The sequence below is a fragment of the Martes martes genome (genome assembly GCF_963455335.1).
Source record: "Martes martes genome assembly, chromosome: 12".
Taxonomy (NCBI): Eukaryota; Metazoa; Chordata; class Mammalia; order Carnivora; family Mustelidae; genus Martes; species Martes martes.
The window spans coordinates 91,789,299-91,805,991 of NC_137900.1; the positions used below are offsets into that span (position 1 = coordinate 91,789,299).

The 16,693-nt window shown below is 55.0% G+C and overlaps 1 protein-coding gene across 3 annotated transcripts in view; it reads right to left on the reverse strand.

Moving 5' to 3' along the window:
- Positions 1-3,777: 3,777 nt before the first annotated feature.
- MED27 (mediator complex subunit 27) overlaps positions 3,778-16,693 on the reverse strand; it is a 195,384-nt gene continuing 182,468 nt past the window's right edge. For all 3 annotated transcript variants that reach the window (XM_080819911.1, XM_080819910.1, XM_080819912.1), the window contains 2 exons: positions 6,566-6,643; positions 3,778-4,374 (listed from right to left, as the gene is read on the reverse strand). In XM_080819911.1, the coding sequence (XP_080676037.1) occupies positions 4,240-4,374; positions 6,566-6,643 (213 nt within the window). In that variant the 3' untranslated portion in view covers positions 3,778-4,239. The remainder of the gene's footprint in view (positions 4,375-6,565; positions 6,644-16,693) is intronic.

Consider the following 16,693-nt stretch of genomic DNA (forward strand, 5'->3'; position numbering starts at 1 on the left):
TCGCTCCCGCGCTCGCTCCCGCTCATCATCTTCCAGGCACACAATGGTGCAGGCTTGGAGGAGCTCCGAGCAGGTGCAAGGGCACTGGTCCACCCTTTCCTGTCAAATGCAGGACAACGGAAGTTCACCGAGATCCTCCTCAACGGAGATCGCGCCCGCGGAGACCCAGACCCTGGGAGGCACAGACAAGCAAGGTGAGTCCTCCTGCTCGGTCCTCTTGCCCACAGACCCGATGGCCCGACGGCGCCTCCCATCAAGTTGGCCAAGGTTCCGGATCTTGTGAGAATCCTGGGGGTGAGGCTGATGTCCCTCCTCCTCCCAACTAGGGTGACCTTACGAGGCTCTCGTTTTAGCATCAGGCCCGCACTCTGACAGTCTGAACGCAATGGAAAGTTTGCACATTAACACTGAAAGTTCATCGTTTCGTGCCTGCAGCTCGCCGTCAGTGGTGTGAAGTAGAAAAATATCACTCGATACCGAAAGGCCAATTCCCGATTTAGTTTAGGAAAAAAATCTGGACAACCCTGCACAGATGTCCTCATTCCACTCTGTCTGTCCCTCCCGGTCGGCCCGCTCATCAGCAGGAGCCAGGCTGGCAGAAGGCACAGGTAAATGCCTCACTCCTCACAGCAGGAAAGCACCTGCGGGGCAGAGACACCCAAGCCCTGGCCAAGAGCACTCTCCAGCAGACACAGCAGGGACTGCTCCCTTTCCCTCTGCCGGGAGGCCCTGCCGCTCCGTAGCCACAGGGCCCGATGACATGGTCGGTCCCATATCCAGCCCCTGGGTGTACTGCTGCGTGAGACCCTCTCCCAGTCCACATGATGAGGGGAGACACCACGTCCCCACTTGGGATGGAGCACCTGGCACAGAGCAGAGGCTGAGCTGCTGGGTGATGACTAAGTCACGTACTACACCTTGTAGGTCTGGTCTAGAGGTCACGGTAGACAGCCCAAGAAGTAGTATCTGGGTAGTACACACAGTGATGGCCACCTTCCTTTCTGCGAGGGGCACCAAGGGACAGTTCTGGGACCTGATGCCTTGCTCCCAGGGGCAGCAGGCCTCCCAGCTCCCCTTGCATTTGCCACCCTGGCACTGGTCCCAAGCCACTGGTCTCTACTTTGGCTGACTTTGGGTCAATAAGTTCTCTGGATTTTAATGGTTGACACAAAGCTAGTCTCCCTGGTTTCTCTCTCTCTCTTTTTTTTTTAAAAAGGTTTTATTCATCTATTTGTCAGAGAGAGAGAGCGAAAGCACAAGCAGGGGGAACAGCGAGCAGTGGGAGAAGCAGGCTCTCCGCTGAGCAGGGAGCCTGAAGTGGGACTCGATCCCAGGACCCTGGGATCACGACCTGAGCTGGGCAGATACTTAACTGAGCCACCCGGGCGCCCCTCGTGTCCAACTCTTGAAGCACCAAGCATTCACCCTTCCAGCCCCGCTCACCTTTCCAGACCTCACTGCATTTCCTTTCAGCTTCCCCCTCTCAGGACCAAAGAGCGCAAGTGCCACAATGGGAAGCCTTAATGGTTGACTGGGCCAACCCTTGTATTTTTCGTCCTGCTTTTAATTAGGGAAAGATTTTTAGAAAAGTATATAAAATATAGGAAAAATTATAAAACATAGAGAACAGAAGAGCAATCATCACCCACATACACAATGCCCAGCCGCGGTGAGTGATCAGCTCACGGCCATTCTTGGTTCGTCTATGAAACCCCACCCCCTGGCTTCCCTCTTGCAAACTCGCGATCCGTCTTCATCTCACAGAAGCACGGACAGGGTGATACCAAGGAATGGTGACTTGTCTGGGCCCCCACCACCAAGAGCGGGGGGCCAGAGTTCAGGCCCTGGCCGTGCATGCCCCCCCAGCTAGGGGCCCGCCCCCCACCCGCTGCTATAGGCACCTGCGCTAGAATTCGTATTTCTCTCTAACGGTGCCACTTTCCTGCCTCAATACATTTGTTTAAAGTGGCAACTTTACACCTTCCTGTACATGGGAAACAAGCATCATTTGTCGCAAATGGAAGGTATCCCTAAACGTGACACAGAGAAAACAGTGTCATTAAGTAGCAACTCCCACTTGCCGGGGGCTCTGTCAAGCTGGCTCACTCTCTTCTGAACGCGGAGGTTGGCAGGAGTTAGACCCTCTAGTACCAACGGGGTCTGCTCAGGTCTGGTGCAGTCAGGATCCAAACAGGTAAAAATCCACATAGCCTTCTAGAAGGCGCTCTCGTTATCGTGATTTCATCAGTGGCTCCCTTCCCCCCACCCCGCACCCCCCATTTCAACACCTCTGACAGGTGCTGTCAGCCAGCTGGCGGTCATGATGTACTGTCATTTCCATGTGCTCCAACCTGGTCACAGCTGGTTATACCGTCCTCACTGCACATGACAACGCACACTGGAGACCCGCGGAGGGGTGGGGGGCCAGTCTACGCGCTATTTCAACGTCTTAGAAAGGACGGGCAGCAACAGGACAAGAGGTTGTCACAGACCCCACGTCCTTAATTCGGGATGTTCTCACAAAGCAACAAACAAGCGTCTTATGAGAATAAGAAGGGAAGAGACCCGCAAGCCAGCGAAGCCATGTTCTGGTCTGTCCCCCGTTCGACAAGGAGACCCTGGGCAGGAGAAGTTGCCAGCCCCCTTGGAACAGATGAAAGACGTTTCAGAGCAACGAAAGGCTGGTGTAAGCGACTCCCGTGTCACACGGGATTCTCATGAGGGCCTGGGTGGTGGCTGAACTGGCAGCATGTTGCCTTTCTTAATGGTTCGTGAGATCGTGGTGCCTCTCATGAGCGGTAACAGCCGGAATGGTATTCAGTCTGTAATCGCTGGCTATGCGGAAGCGCTGCCTCTTATCACTCCTCCCCAGACGGGGCACCGGAAGCATGCCCATCTCCTGGAACGGGGTTCTCAGACTGCGGTCCCGAGCAGAGTCCCCCAGGGGCTTGTTAACAATCAGACTGCTGGACCTCACCCCATGGCATCTTCTTCCGTTGGTCTGGGGAGGTGCCTGAGGCTCCGTGTTTTTACTCAGCCCCAGGATACTGCTGCTGGACCACACCCCGAGAGACAGGGTCCTATCCTTTCCTCCTCACTAAATCCCCTTTGTCCTCAGCTCCTTTGAGCAGGGTGAAGGTAGGTGGGGAGGGCGCGGGCGGTACCAGCACACAGGGAGGAACCCCCATTCTTTGGGACATCTCGAGAAGGCAGTGGCTCTCTGGCATCTTCACAGCAAGGGGATGGCTGGGTTGGGAAAGCTCTAGGAAACGCCCCCTTCCTTCAATACCCTCGCCAGGTCAACGTCTCTTCATATAAACAGTATACGCCTTTCCGTGTTGGGGTCAAGGCTCTGCATGAACTGGGCCGGCGTCTGTTCACAGTAATATTTAGGATACAACATGGGACAAACAAGCCAGGCGTCCTTCTCATGCCTGCTTATATGTGTTCTAGCTGGTAACATGGGCAGATTCCTTCCCCTTTGGTACGTATGTGTGTTACTGCTTTAGCAGAAAGAAACATGTGTGCGCTTTCTTCCTCAAAAAGAACAATCCATTTTGCAAACTGCAAAAACGTCTCTGAAATGGAGTATTTGCCAACACTGTCCTCTCTCCTAAAAGCAAGCAGCAAGGAAATGTGTCCTTGGAAAGAGCAATGTTTTAAACACAGACATTACTAAGTGTTTTTGTTTTTGTTTTTTTCAAAAGGCCCAGATCCGCTCACATATTCACTCAACTGAGTGCAGAAGGTGCTTTAAGAAATAGGAGACAAAGCCTTATCTGGGATACGAAGATTTACTGCTTATTTAAAAAAAAAAAAAAAGTTACCAAACCAAACCAAACCCCCAGCGTGACGATATGCAATGAACACGGGCTCATGTAAACGATAACGGCTCGTGACAATGACTTAGAACACAGACCCGGGAGAATCAATTCGCCAGCGCTGCTCGCATGCAAGAAAGAACAGGCTGCATAACTCTCTCATTCTGAGTTCTAAAAAGGTCCTCTCTGCCTCCCATAAACCGGTTACAGTGTATAATGAGTCCCAAACACACGAGATGGCATCTGCCGGGGAAGCGGCTCAGCCTTAACGTAGGACGGGCTGCTTGACGGTCGGGGCAGAGCGCTGGACCTGGGTCTGGGCCGAGAGGACAGGTCTGGGCCAACCTCTGACGGGGGGCTCGTCTGGGAAGGTGCTGGGCGGGGCCGACAGGCCCACCGGGCTGGGCCTGGGGCCGCGTCACTGCCGGCAGGTGTCATGGAAGGCTTCGAGGGTTCGGAAATCCCTCCAGGTCGGGGGAAGGCCGTCTTGTAGAAACTTCCCGCAGCGCTGGCACGGGGCCTGGAACAGCTTTATGTAACTCCTCAACCAGGTCTACAAAGAGAAGTGAGGAGAGAAATAAAAGAAATGGGACCCGGGTGCTTCCAACGTCATCCTTCCTGTCAAGCCCGATGACCTCGAGGCCAGAGAACTCAAGTTGGCTGTGACCCAAAAGACGGCCCGTGATTTCAGAGAGCGCCGCACGCAGAGTCGTCCACAAGGTCACCAGGCTGCTGATTCTCAGTTCTGGCGCTGCCCCAGGCACCCCCCACCCCCGCAGCAGAGGGTATTTTTAAAATAGGAATTCCTGCTTCCAGGGGCAGGAAGTGCTCCCTGGAGGAGCGGCCGTGCACCGGCGCACAGCCTGGGGCTCGGGGCCGCACACAGCCACGTTTCAGTCCTGTGTCCCGTGTCCCCTGAAGACGCGCACCGGTCCTCGCCTCGCTCCCTGCCAAGGAGCGGGCATGGACACTGTGGAGGAAGGCTCCGCGTCGATGACAAGGTTCCAACTCTCCACTGAGGTCAACATGCCTTCTTCTAATCTGATTTCAGAGGTCATCGCTCACTGTCACAATGCAGCCCAACGCACCTGGAGGAGGGCGGGGACACCCTGGTGCCACCAAATAACATAATAAGAGGCGAATACGCACTTGAGTGGTTCAGAGTGCAGGGTTCTCCCGGGCGTCATACATAAGGATGAGACGCCTGTAACTCAATTCTCAAACTCAAGGAGATTTGCTACCAAAAAAAAAAAAAAAACCAAAAACCGAAAAAAAAAAAACCCAACCCAAACCCCACAACAGGCAAGCAAGTTAAGCAAGCTCTCACTGTGACAGGGGCACATGAATCTCATCCTTTAATGTCCTCCTGAATTATGTCAATAGGAGAAAATTGTTCTTTCAAGAGGGAGGTCGAGTTTATTGATACAAATCCTCCGTCTCCATCACAGCTGCCTTGGTGGTGGCAGACTGTGGCCCATCGCTGCCGTCCCCCTTCCAAGGGCCAGGTGGCTGAGGTTCTGGCAATAAGCACGAGGAGGTCAATGACCGTTCAGGTAGACTGTTTATCCTCCAGTCCTGACCAAAGCCAGACCCTCCCCAAATCCCAGAGTCAGTTACCAAAGGGAAACTGGGCATGACGACATGTTAGGTTAAAAAGCAAGAACCTCTATCCCTCCAAAAAGGAAGAGCTCGCAGAAGCTGTCAGAGGACTGTCCTCCCGACGCACGAGAGAGCCCCTCACACAGCTCTGCCGAGCGCCCAGGGCTGCTCGTTCACCCCGCAGCGCCGTGAGGCGGATCAATAAGTCGGGTTTGTGTCTTCCAAGAAATGAACTGCGGGTTCTCTAAGAAGCTCACTTGCTGAGGAAACCGACGTGATGACGCGGCTGAGCGCTACCCCACCTGGCTGTCAACACTGATTTGGACTTGCTAACAGGTAGGTCTTCCCAGTAGGTCTCTAACTGGCAGCCTTCCCGGCACGCACTGAGAAGGGAGCTTCAGCCGCAGCAAGAGAGGGAACCTAGCAAGGGGAGAGCACGAAGCCATGTCCGCATGATGCGGACACACACAGCTGCCAGTTCTGGCTGGAAGGACCTAGCTCGGGCCGACCAGGGGGTCACATGGCAGACCTGGGCAGAGGCGTGCCGATGAGCCAGCCCCTGGGGCGGTGGCGGGCTCTGACCCGCAGCACTCGCTGACGTCAGTGGTGCCAATGTTCTGGTTCAATTTCAAGCTACTAGTGGTCGAATAACCAGGTTGCAAAATTCTCGACATTTCACAAGAGCCGGCAGGAACCGATTCTAACACACCAGTACAACGGCTGTCTGGCTGTTCTGGGGTCACTCCCCAGCCTGAGTTCCAACCTGAGAATGTACACGTCTTGGGGGGCCCTGCAACAGTTGCCTTAGTCATTGCCACCTGCTCAGCGCCAAGCACAGGGCCTGGCATAGATGAGGCGCTCAATAAATATCTACTGACTAAATCAATGTAGGAAACTGTGTTGGGAGATCACTTCTGAAACCACCATTTGTTCAGCCTGACAGAGTACACCAGTTAATTAAGTGGGAAACGGATTCTCATAAATCCCTTCCCAGTGTAAAGAAAGCCTCAGTTCCCCAGGCTGGCCCGTCTCCCACGGCGAGGCCCCGTGGCCCAGAGGCGGAACAACTGCCTTCCGAGCCACCCGCTCTTACTTAGGGGGAAACTGAGGTTTTCGAAGGACACGTGCCTCCTGAGGCCACTCACCATGAAGGACCTGACCACGACGTCCGGCATCTGGGGCAGCTGGTAGTGCAGTAGGGCGGTGGTGGCGTGGTCTGTCACCTGGAACCAGGGACAACGACAGGGGTTAGAGGCCACTCCAAAGCAGCACGGAGAAAAGAAAACCAATGCGTTCCCCTTCCGTGATAAAGTGATCTGAAGGAAAGGGCATCTAAAAGAAAATCTCAAGTACGAAAATCAGTGAAAGCTGGGGAGCGGGAGTGTCGTAGGCGGAGGACATCAAGCATTCAGGCCTGGAGGAAGGAGGAGTGAGTTCCAGCAACAACTGGAAACCGCAGCGGGGATGTGCACCTGAGAGGAGGGCGGCGGCCCACAGCCAGCGGAGGGGGAAAGGCCCACAGGCCCCAGAGGTTTTTAGCTCAGTCACTGCAGGATGAGACCGCACGGATGCAAAGACGCTTCCCCCTGTCGCATCGCACTTTGTCCCCACGCTGGCACAACGTCCCCGGTGGGGAACTCTTTCTGCTTCCTGTAATTCTCATTCTGCCTCACAGTTTGTCGTTGGAGAGATTCTATGATTCCATCACCCAGAATCTGGCAATTTCTGATGATCTTTCCCTTGGGTCTCACAGTTCCTATTACCCTTCCGAGGTGCCTTGCCACTCAAAATGTGGTTTTCTCTCCCAAAGCCGCGGCCCGTTTTCAGCATCCTGGTGGGCCACACCCACTGTCTCCAAAATCCAAGTAGAGGCTTTATCAGCAGGGCTAAGGGCAAGACTGCTTTAGGCCTTCTAGAGGCAACCAACGACCAGACAAGGCACGGTGGGAGTAAGCCCTCAACTACTTAATCTCTCTGGGTCTCAGTGTCCCTTCTGAAAAACAAAGGAGTAATCTAAGATCCCTTGTAGCTCTGAAATGTGACACCAGAAACTGCTAATGCCTGCCACCAATCAGCAAAGTAATAGATAATATACCTGATTTGACAGTTGTTTAAAGTCCTGGTTTAACTGACTGTCTTCAATAGGATTCTTGTCATTATAAATGTTGTGGTTAAAAAACAAAATGAAACAAACAAACAAAAAACCCCATGTAAAATGTTCAACTCTGAGCAGGAGTAACATGGGTCTACCTGGTGTAGACTTCCCCAGTTTCTACGTGTCCTCAGACACCACGTGATGTTGCCAATGGACCTAAGCGTCAGGGGACAAAGCCGTCAGGTGGAAGGAACCCAGAGAGGTTGCTCCAGGCTCCACATGGTGAGTTTGCAAACGATCTAATAGTCAGTCTAGCCGTGTCCACGCTCAAGGTCAGAGAGGCCACGATCCAGACAGAGGACACAGGCTCCCTAGCTTACAGAACCTGGGCCTCACTTCCCCTAAATAAATGGCCGTGCGTGGGAAGCACCTCCCGCCCAGCCAGGCTGCAGCCCTGCCTGTCTCTCCTCCCTTCTGCTCCTCTCGTCTCCGGACAAGCACTCTTTCCCTGCTGGACTTCCGTGGCCTGCCTGGTGGCTGGTGAAGCCACAAGACGATTAGCTCTGTGGGGATAGGATCATGCCCATCTTGTTCATGCTACGTCCCCAAGGCTTAGAACACCATCTAGCACCCAGCAGCTGCTCAATAAATACATATTTGTTGGATCAAGAAATAAACTTAAAAACGCCCACTCACCAAAGGCCACCTACCGAGAACACCTGTGATTTTCTTGGAAACATAACCTACAGGTCACATATCCAACACTGCTGAGAAATTGTTACCCAAGTGACTTTCAGATAAGTGGTACTTATCCTTCCAAGTGCAGACTGTTTTTATTTTAAGCATTTCTGACAGACAGCTTTCTAAAATGAGCAATGCTTTTTTTTTTTTTTTTTTTTTTAAACAGTAGTAATGATAACTTGGCAAGATGGTGGGTGGTGATCGGTGGGGTGAAATTATGGCCATAAAAACATAGCAAAGCAAACTGGGCCCCGTGGCCCCTGAGCTTGGAGGCTGCTTCCTGCCCACCCAGACCCATTGCTAAATAAAACCACCCGTGCACATGCCATTTTGTGGAACATTTATGAAAGAGAGAGTTTCTGGAGAATTCTTTCTCCAGCCCCTGCTATTTACTTTATAATGCTTCTAACAAGCCCTGCCCCCCATGTCAGTGCTGTCATACCTGGGAAGCCAGGCTAGCTGCTCGCCGGTGGCATGCTGTCCCCTAGTTATGGGTGCGCTCCTTTCCCCAGGAGCTCATCACTAGTCCCAGGAATCCCCTGGGACGGGCCTAGATCTGTCCACTTCAGCAGACTGAGCAACTGTCCTGGGGCCACATTCCCCAGTCACACTGGCTGCCCAGAGGCCACGGCCCAGGTTGACCTGCTTTGTTTGGCTGCACATTTTATTTGCTCTTCTTTGTAGAATTTTTAGTAAGAACCATTGTACATGACCAACATATAAAATTCGGCAGCACACTGAAAGTTAACTGAGGTGGGTGTACTCTCCTTTTCATTTTAAAGAGGAGGAGACGGAGACTTCTAGAGGTTGGGCAGGCGGCTGCTCACACAGCTGGGGAGGGGCAGTGGGGGCCCCAAGCCTGGGCCACCCCTCCCAACAGGGACCCCTGGCCAGCAATGCAGGTTCTGGAAAAGGCACAGGCCCCAGGGGCCCGGGCATCGTCTGCCTCGTGTCCCAGCCCAGTGAAGTCCCCAGTGCACCAGAGGCCCGATCAGAAGCCCAGGTCAGGAGATGTGCAAACGTGACTGCTGGACAGCCGGGCACTTGACAGCAGAACAACCAAATGGACCAGAAAATCCTCCGGGTCCTGCCCCAGATCCAGCTCAGTGCTGTTCGGCCTCTGGCTCCTGGAGAGGGTGCCTCATTAGCTTCTCTGTTAGTAGGCTGGCAACCCGGCCCAATTTCGCCACTTTTTCACAAGGTCCAGTACAAACTACTCCTTTATATTGCCAAATGGTGGCAGTTTTTTCTTGTGCTGATACGATCATTTAATTTCCCCACTTTCCCATCACAAATGACAGACATCTTACTAGAAGGAGACAGAACTGACAGATTTGTTGTATTTTCTCTCTCTTCCTCACAAACTCCTCCACTACTGGTTTTGGGGTTCCTGTGGCCAAACTCCAAAGCACCAGGCTCATCCATGGCTGCAGAGTGTGGGGAAAATTCACCTGCAATGGTCTTCCTTTCCGTCAAGCATTCTACCTTCACTGTTTTCTTGTTTTAAACTTTTTTTTTTTATTTTTTTTTTATTTTTTTTAAAGATTTTATTTATTTATTTGACAGACAGATCACAAGTAGGCAGAGAGGCAGGCAGAGGAGAAGGGAGGAAGCAGGCTCCCTGCTGAGCAGAGAGCCCGATGCGGGGCTCGATCCCAGGACGCTGGGATCATGACCTGAGCCGAAGGCAGCGGCTTTAACCCACTGAGCCACCCAGGCGCCCCTGTTTTAAACTTTTTAATAACGAAGTTTTTATTGTTGTTTTGTTTTGTATTTTGCTCATCATCCAAGATTTTGAAGAAAAAAAAAACAGGCTGGGAGGCAACAAAAACATTTTGCTATTAACCAATTTAATTTAAATCTACTCTGTGCCAGCCCAGCCGAGGCTTGGGCCCCACCATAATGGCCCCAAAGTAAGGTACAGCTCCCAGGATTCCACTGGGAGATCAAAGTCACCCTGCCCAGTGGGGGAGGCAGAGGAAGGGCACTGATGCTTCCCGAAGGGGAGGCCATTCATCCCTCCAGTGAGTGCCCTTAGGAAAGCCCTGAGAACAGATCAAAGCAGACCTCAAGCTGGGCGGTGGCAAGGGAAGGAGGAGCAAAGTAACAATAGACCAGCAAGACAGGGGACCCGTAGAGAAGAGCAGAGGGGACCTGATGCCAGGTAAGCAGCGAGGGCAGGAGAAATTCAGGCACAGAGGGACAGGGCCACTCAGAAAGCAGTGGGCGGGGAGCCCAGCGGGCTCGGTCGGTAGAGGGTGCAACTCTTTTTTTTTTTTTTTTAAAGATTTATTTATTTATTTATTTGACAGAGAGAGAGATCACAGTAGACAGAGGCAGGCAGAGAGAGAGAGAGGAAGAAGCAGGCTCCCCACTGAGCAGAGAGCCCGATGCGGGACTCGATCCCAGGACCCTGAGATCATGACCCGAGCCGAAGGCAGTGGCCCAACCCACTGAGCCACCCAGGCACCCGAGGGTGCAACTCTTGATCCTGGGACTGTGAGTTTGAGCCCCCCCTTTGGGGGCAGAACTTATTTAAAAACAATAAAACCGAAAAGCAGTGAGCAGACAGCCACACAGGGGCTTTGCCGCTGAGAGCTGTCCCTTTCCACCTCCGGGCAAGGGCCACTGCAGACGCCGGGGCCCGGTGTGGGGCGCGCTGCCCCGGCCGGCTCACTGCCGGTGGGTTCCTGAGGAGGGTGACACCCCCGCGGCCACCACAGATCTGAGGGGCTTCATCAGTCTCCCTGTCAACTTCCTCTTCCTCCTCCGCCAACCAGGGCTTCCCGAAATTCTCTCCCCAGCTCAGACTGGCAGGGAAGGTCTTCATGCACCCAGACTGGTGGGGAACTAAGCTCCCAGGGAGAAAGGAATCTTTCAAGAGCCCTTGAAACAGCTGTCAGTCAACACGCTGGTGAAGGAGATGCCAGTCAAAACACATCTCCCGAAGCTCCTGCACCATATTGTGTGCGACGAGCTTCTGCCGTCTTCAACCCGAGCGCGAGAGGGTGCGCGGGAGATCACGAGTCATGTCAGCCGAAGGCAAAGCGTAGCCGCCTGCCGCGTGAGCCGCAGCCCCGCTCGAGGTGGTCTACACCACACGGCGTGGGAGGAGTTGGCGCGGGTCTGAGCGCGGTCTGCTACATTCCAGCCGCAGGACCTCGGACAAGGGTTCAGTGGCCGGGGCAGGGAAAGCACTAGAACAGCAGCACCCGCCGTGCTGTGGGTCTTCCGGGTGTTCTCTGGCCCCATCCTCACGGCCACCGCGGGAGGGCGCTGTGATGAGCCCGCCCGTTCCCCAGAGAGGAAGGGGTCCCGGGAGGTCAAGTGCCGCCGCTCAAGCAGCTCCAGAGCCGCACAGCAGGTGCCTGCGCCCCGACAGAGGCCGCAGGGGTGCGGAAGGGCCCTCAGGTCTCGTAGGAGGCAGGACTCAGTGTCCTAGCTCTTGCCACTCACGGGGCTCTCCCTCTGCCTCTTGCCCCGTCACAGCCCTGGCGCCTATCCCACTGGGCCCCCCAGAAGTGGGTTGAGTCTCCCTGCCACGCAGAATGACGGGGGGGGGGGAATGGGGCAAGTGAGAGCTGGCAGCATTCGGTCGGCGAACACACGTTAATGAAGGGAAATCCAAAGAACGTTGTGAAAAGAATAAGGGGGGGGGGTTGCTACCCAGAGGGGGGTCCTCTGTTACATTTGGCACGTCAAATCCAAATTCGTCTTCCCACTGGTGGCCTCTGGCCAGCTGCAGGGCCGAGAGCACAGGGCTGGGGCCGGCAGGGCTACTTTCTGCTGAGGGTCAACCCCGCAGAGCCCGGGTTTCATGGCGACCGCAAAGACTCTGCTTAACCTGTCAGGGAAGAACAAAGGACGGAGTGGTGACAAACAGAGTCGGCGAGACACGGAGGGGGCAAAAACTCTCAACATGCTATCACTCCTCAGCAGTTTCCTCTTCTAAAAAGACCGTCTGTGCTGCAGATCTTTCTCGACTTACGATGGCATTAAGCTGGAGATGCAGCCGATACACGTAACCTGGCCTCGCTCACACGTGCTCCGAGCGCTCTCGCTCGCCTACAGCTGGGCACTCGTCTTACACAAAGTCGATTTTATAATGAAACGCAGGGTGCCTTATGTAACGTACTGAAGACTATACTGAGAGCGCCGCACAGAGCGGCCATCAGCGGGCAGTGGGGGGGTCGGTGGCCCTCACGAAGGCGGAGCTGACCGAGGGTGGCGGCTGCCGGCAGCATCACGAGACAGGATCATACCTCTCGCTCATTGCTAGCTTGAGACCCAGATTCAAACTTCGAAGTACTGTTTCTACTGAATGTGTGTTGCTTTCGCACCCTGCAAGGGCGAAAGATCCTAAGTTGAGCCTCTGTGAGTCAGGGAGTGGCTGTACTGCATTACTTGGTGGCCCGGAGCCTGTCCTCAGGGGTTCCTGGGCTCCCCAAGGGTGTAGGCGTCACCCTGCCTGTGTGCGGCCCTCCAGGTCGGGGTGGAGGGCTCGCAGAGCAGCTGAGGTGAGGAGCACGGAGGTGAGGCCTCCCTCAGCTTCTAAAAGGGAGTCTAGGCTGGGGGCCAGGATGTGTGTAGTTACAAAGCTCCCCAAGGTGACTGTGACGTCAGCAGGACTAGGGACCACAGACGAACGGGCCGCTGCGGGCCACTGCCTGCTTCCTACCAGCAGGGCGAGGGCTGCGGCCAGTGGCGCTGAGCCGGCTCTGGGCTCTGGCAGTGACGCCGCGCTTCCTACTGCGACGGGCCGATAGCACGGAGCCAAGTGTTTGCCAGCACAGGGCCCGTGGGGCCGGAGGCTGCCCCCACTAAGCCAGCAACGCTGAGGCTTCTATTAAAAGTGTGTCCCATGCTATGATGAGTGCTGTGAAATGTGTAAACCTGGCGATTCACAGACCTGTACCCCTGGGGATAAAAATACATTATATGTTTATTAAAATAAAAAAAAATAAAAAAAAAAGTGTGTCCCACAAGATGAATAGGGAAAGTTAAGTGCCCAAGTGTTTAGGAGTTGCTTATTTAAAAGAGAAGCCTGGTAGAGGCCCAGATTCCAGCTTCCCCCCAGCCAATACCTGCTTCTACTTCCTCCGAAGAGAACGTTCTCTGTGGCCTACATTAACATAACCAAAGGCAGCGTGCTGGGAAAGGTGATGTGCCGCTGTCAGGAGACAGGGTTCAGTCCTGGATTCATCACTAATTATCTGGGTGACCTTGGCCGCATCACTCTCCCGCTGGCCCTGGTAGAGGAGCACAAGGCTGGATCACTGGCAGCCCTGGGTCTAGGTTTTCAGTGGACACGGCTGCAGGGCCTGGCTGCACGGCCCGAGGGCACATCGGTGCTGGAGTTCCACCCTCAGGCCAACCAGCGGTGACATTAAAGCCCTCTGTTCTAACAAAAAGGACGAACCCACGTGCCGCACTCCAGGAACCCACCCACTGCCTGATGTGTGTGACCTTCTACCACCTCAGCTTCTAGTTACCGAGAGCTCGGAGAACCCAGCTCAGAACCAGGGAGACGGTCGGCGCGGAGCAGCTCTTGGTGCTAGAAGCCTCCCAGATGGGCTTCAAAGAGGCACCAACCAAACACAGGCCACTTGGTTGTACCCACGCTGCAAACCAAAGAATAAAAATGAACTTTCACTCACTGGATGTGCCCGAATGCTCCACAAGGAGATCAGCCCAAGAGTTTCGGGTCTCTCCTCAGGGTTCTGCCAAGGACAGGCCCACCCTTAAGGAGAGGGCTGCTGGGAATGTCGCAGAATGAGAATTTTCCGTGTGGGTCCAGCAGTCAAAGATGTGAACCTTGTGTGTTAAACGTTTCAAGGGACCGTGATCCCTGCCAGCGACATGGCTCCAAGGAGGCGCACTGGCTTTATGGAGAATATGTAAAACAGTCCCAGAAGTGCTCATTCCGCGAAAAGAGAAGCCATCGCGATTTCAAAATGGGGATGCTATGAAGTCAGTCCTGACAGCGCTGGGCGGCAGGGGGCTGGGGGCGATGGTGAAGGGAGCAGGGACTTGCTTCTAAAAGTGGGGTAAAAGTGCAGTAGAGCGGAGGCAGGCGGTTTCGTTTTTATCATGCAGCCCTAGTCTCCAATCTGCGCCCTGGATTTGTAGGCTGCGGGTTCGCCAGGCCCGGAGGCCCGAGGAGGAAGCATCGCAGTCCAGGGAGACCGGGGATTACTTAGACAAGATCAATACTTCCCTCTCTGCCTGATGAAGGGGCCGTCGGCAGGGGCTCTGCAGGGCTTCTAACTGTCCCCAGAGCCCGGCGGCGCGGCCGGGGGTGAGGGCAGAGGCCGGGCCGTCCGGGCGGGAGCAGGCGGACACGGACCCTGCTGCTTCATTTCACTGGAAACGTGGCCAGAGTTTCGAGATCAAGCTCTGTGTGAGAAGGGTGAGACCTTGTCTCTAACTGAACACAGCCTGTGACGTGCCAGGGCCTCCGTAAAGGTGTCTTTTGTTTGGTTTGGGGGTTTCACTCCAATCTCTTAAGAGCCTCAGCCAAGATGCACGGACACCCTGAAGGAGACTCCCCGAGCTGAGTGCAGACCGTGGCAGACGGCCTCCGGAGGCCGAGCAACAAGAGCCCCCAGCATCTGCAGGGAACTTGGAAATACCACGGAAAGGCATGTGAGGGCCTGGATGACCGGGTCCCAGCTTTGTCTCCCCCAAGCCCACGACACGCTCCCACCCTGCCAGCCGTCCCAAGGATTCCTCTTCCCAAACCTGCTTTGCCGACTGCTCTGTGCTCAAGCTTGGGACGCTCCTCCCCTGAAGCCCTTCTGTCCCTGTGCCTGTTCCCCAGCAGCGCCTGTGGGCGGCCCAGCCCTGCACTGGCCTGACTGGGACCAGGAGCCCTCACCCGGGCCGTGCTCTCCGTGAGGATGAGGCCGTGCTGGGCCCGTGTGGCCTCCTTGGGCCTGGCTCAGGGCGTCCACGGGGAGGACAGTGCTCAAAAATGTGGCTCCACGCTGCTGTCACTCACTGGGCGGCACGAGTGAGCGAGCGATAAGGCGGGGTTCAATGCTATTATTTTTGGCCAGCAGCGTTAGGGGAGCAGATCGAAAGGGGGTTTGGGAGTGGGAAAAGCTGAGGTCATGGGGCACGGTGGGGAGGAGGGCCTGGGTGAACAGGGAAAGCCCAGGGTGGCCATGAGGGAATTCTCCAGAGTCCCGACCAGCCTCATTCTGCCAAAGCCCTTGTGCGGGGCTGACAGGAGCTGCACACCCAAGGTCCTTGACATTTCCCAGGATTAAGGAATTAAAGCTCTTCATTTAGAGGAATGAAAAAAAGTTCAACGCTTTCCAGATGGTAAAATGCCAGATTCTGTTGCTGGCTGCTAGCAAAGTCCAAGCCCCAAAGATACCTGAACTGTTCTGTACCCACTTGGTGTGATGTTATTTTCTGCAGGAACAGCCTCGCAGTTAGAGAAACACATCCAGAGACATCTGGGCTCCCAAGAAAATCCAGACAATCCCACCTACTTCCCTACCAAAGCCAAGGCAACCGCAGGGTAAGGAACCCGGTGTGCAGAGCACGAGGGAGCCCTGCCCGCAGCCTTCTGCCCGGGCGCTCCTGGGCGGGGCCAACAGGCTGTCAGGACTGCTGGGCAGTGGGAACGGGGACTGGGCAATGTCGAGTGGCCGGGCTTCCCTGAGGCTGTTGCTGGATTCTGACCTGCGGTATCCCAAGGCTCACTCGTGCGAGCCCTCAGGAAGACACGAGCTCCAGAGTCGAGACCGACTCCTCCTACAACAGAGAGCCACAAACCGGCAGGTGGGCCCGGCTTTCCTGTTCCCCCCTAACCGTGGAACTGGGTACGTGTGCGGACCTGAACAAGGCTGTCTCGGTCGTTACCAGGATCAGCGGTGGTGGAGGGAGCCTTGCCGAGGAAGGCAGTGGGGTGTCGTCAAGGGGAGAATCAGCGATCCAATCTATTCTGGGCTTGGAAGTGTGTGAATATTCAAACTTGCCCTTGAAGAGAGATGGTGGTGATAGAAGGCATCCAGCAGCAGGGGGAGTGCGGTGATCCCCGCCAGCCGTTCTCGGCACCCACGGCCCCCAGGGCTGACACTCCCCGACAAGCACTCCCGCTCTCCTTCTGCTTTCCCAACCTGGTCAGTACAGCCCAGCTGCCGGCTTAGGAAAGGCTGCCACTGGGGATGTCCCTGGGATTGTCTGCCTCCTCTCCCTCCTTGAAATGTGTCAACAGCTTGATGACACTGGGCTCCCACAGGCCCCCCTCCTGCACCATCCCCGCCTGCTGTCGGCCCACCGACCCCCACGCTACTGAGGGGTGCCCTCGGTTTCCTCTGTCTGGGAGCACCAAGACACACTGAGGCAGCCATGGGAATCATGGAAACGCGACACCGACTGACGCCATATCTGGTCTAAAAACATTACATTCTCCTCCTTGAGAAAA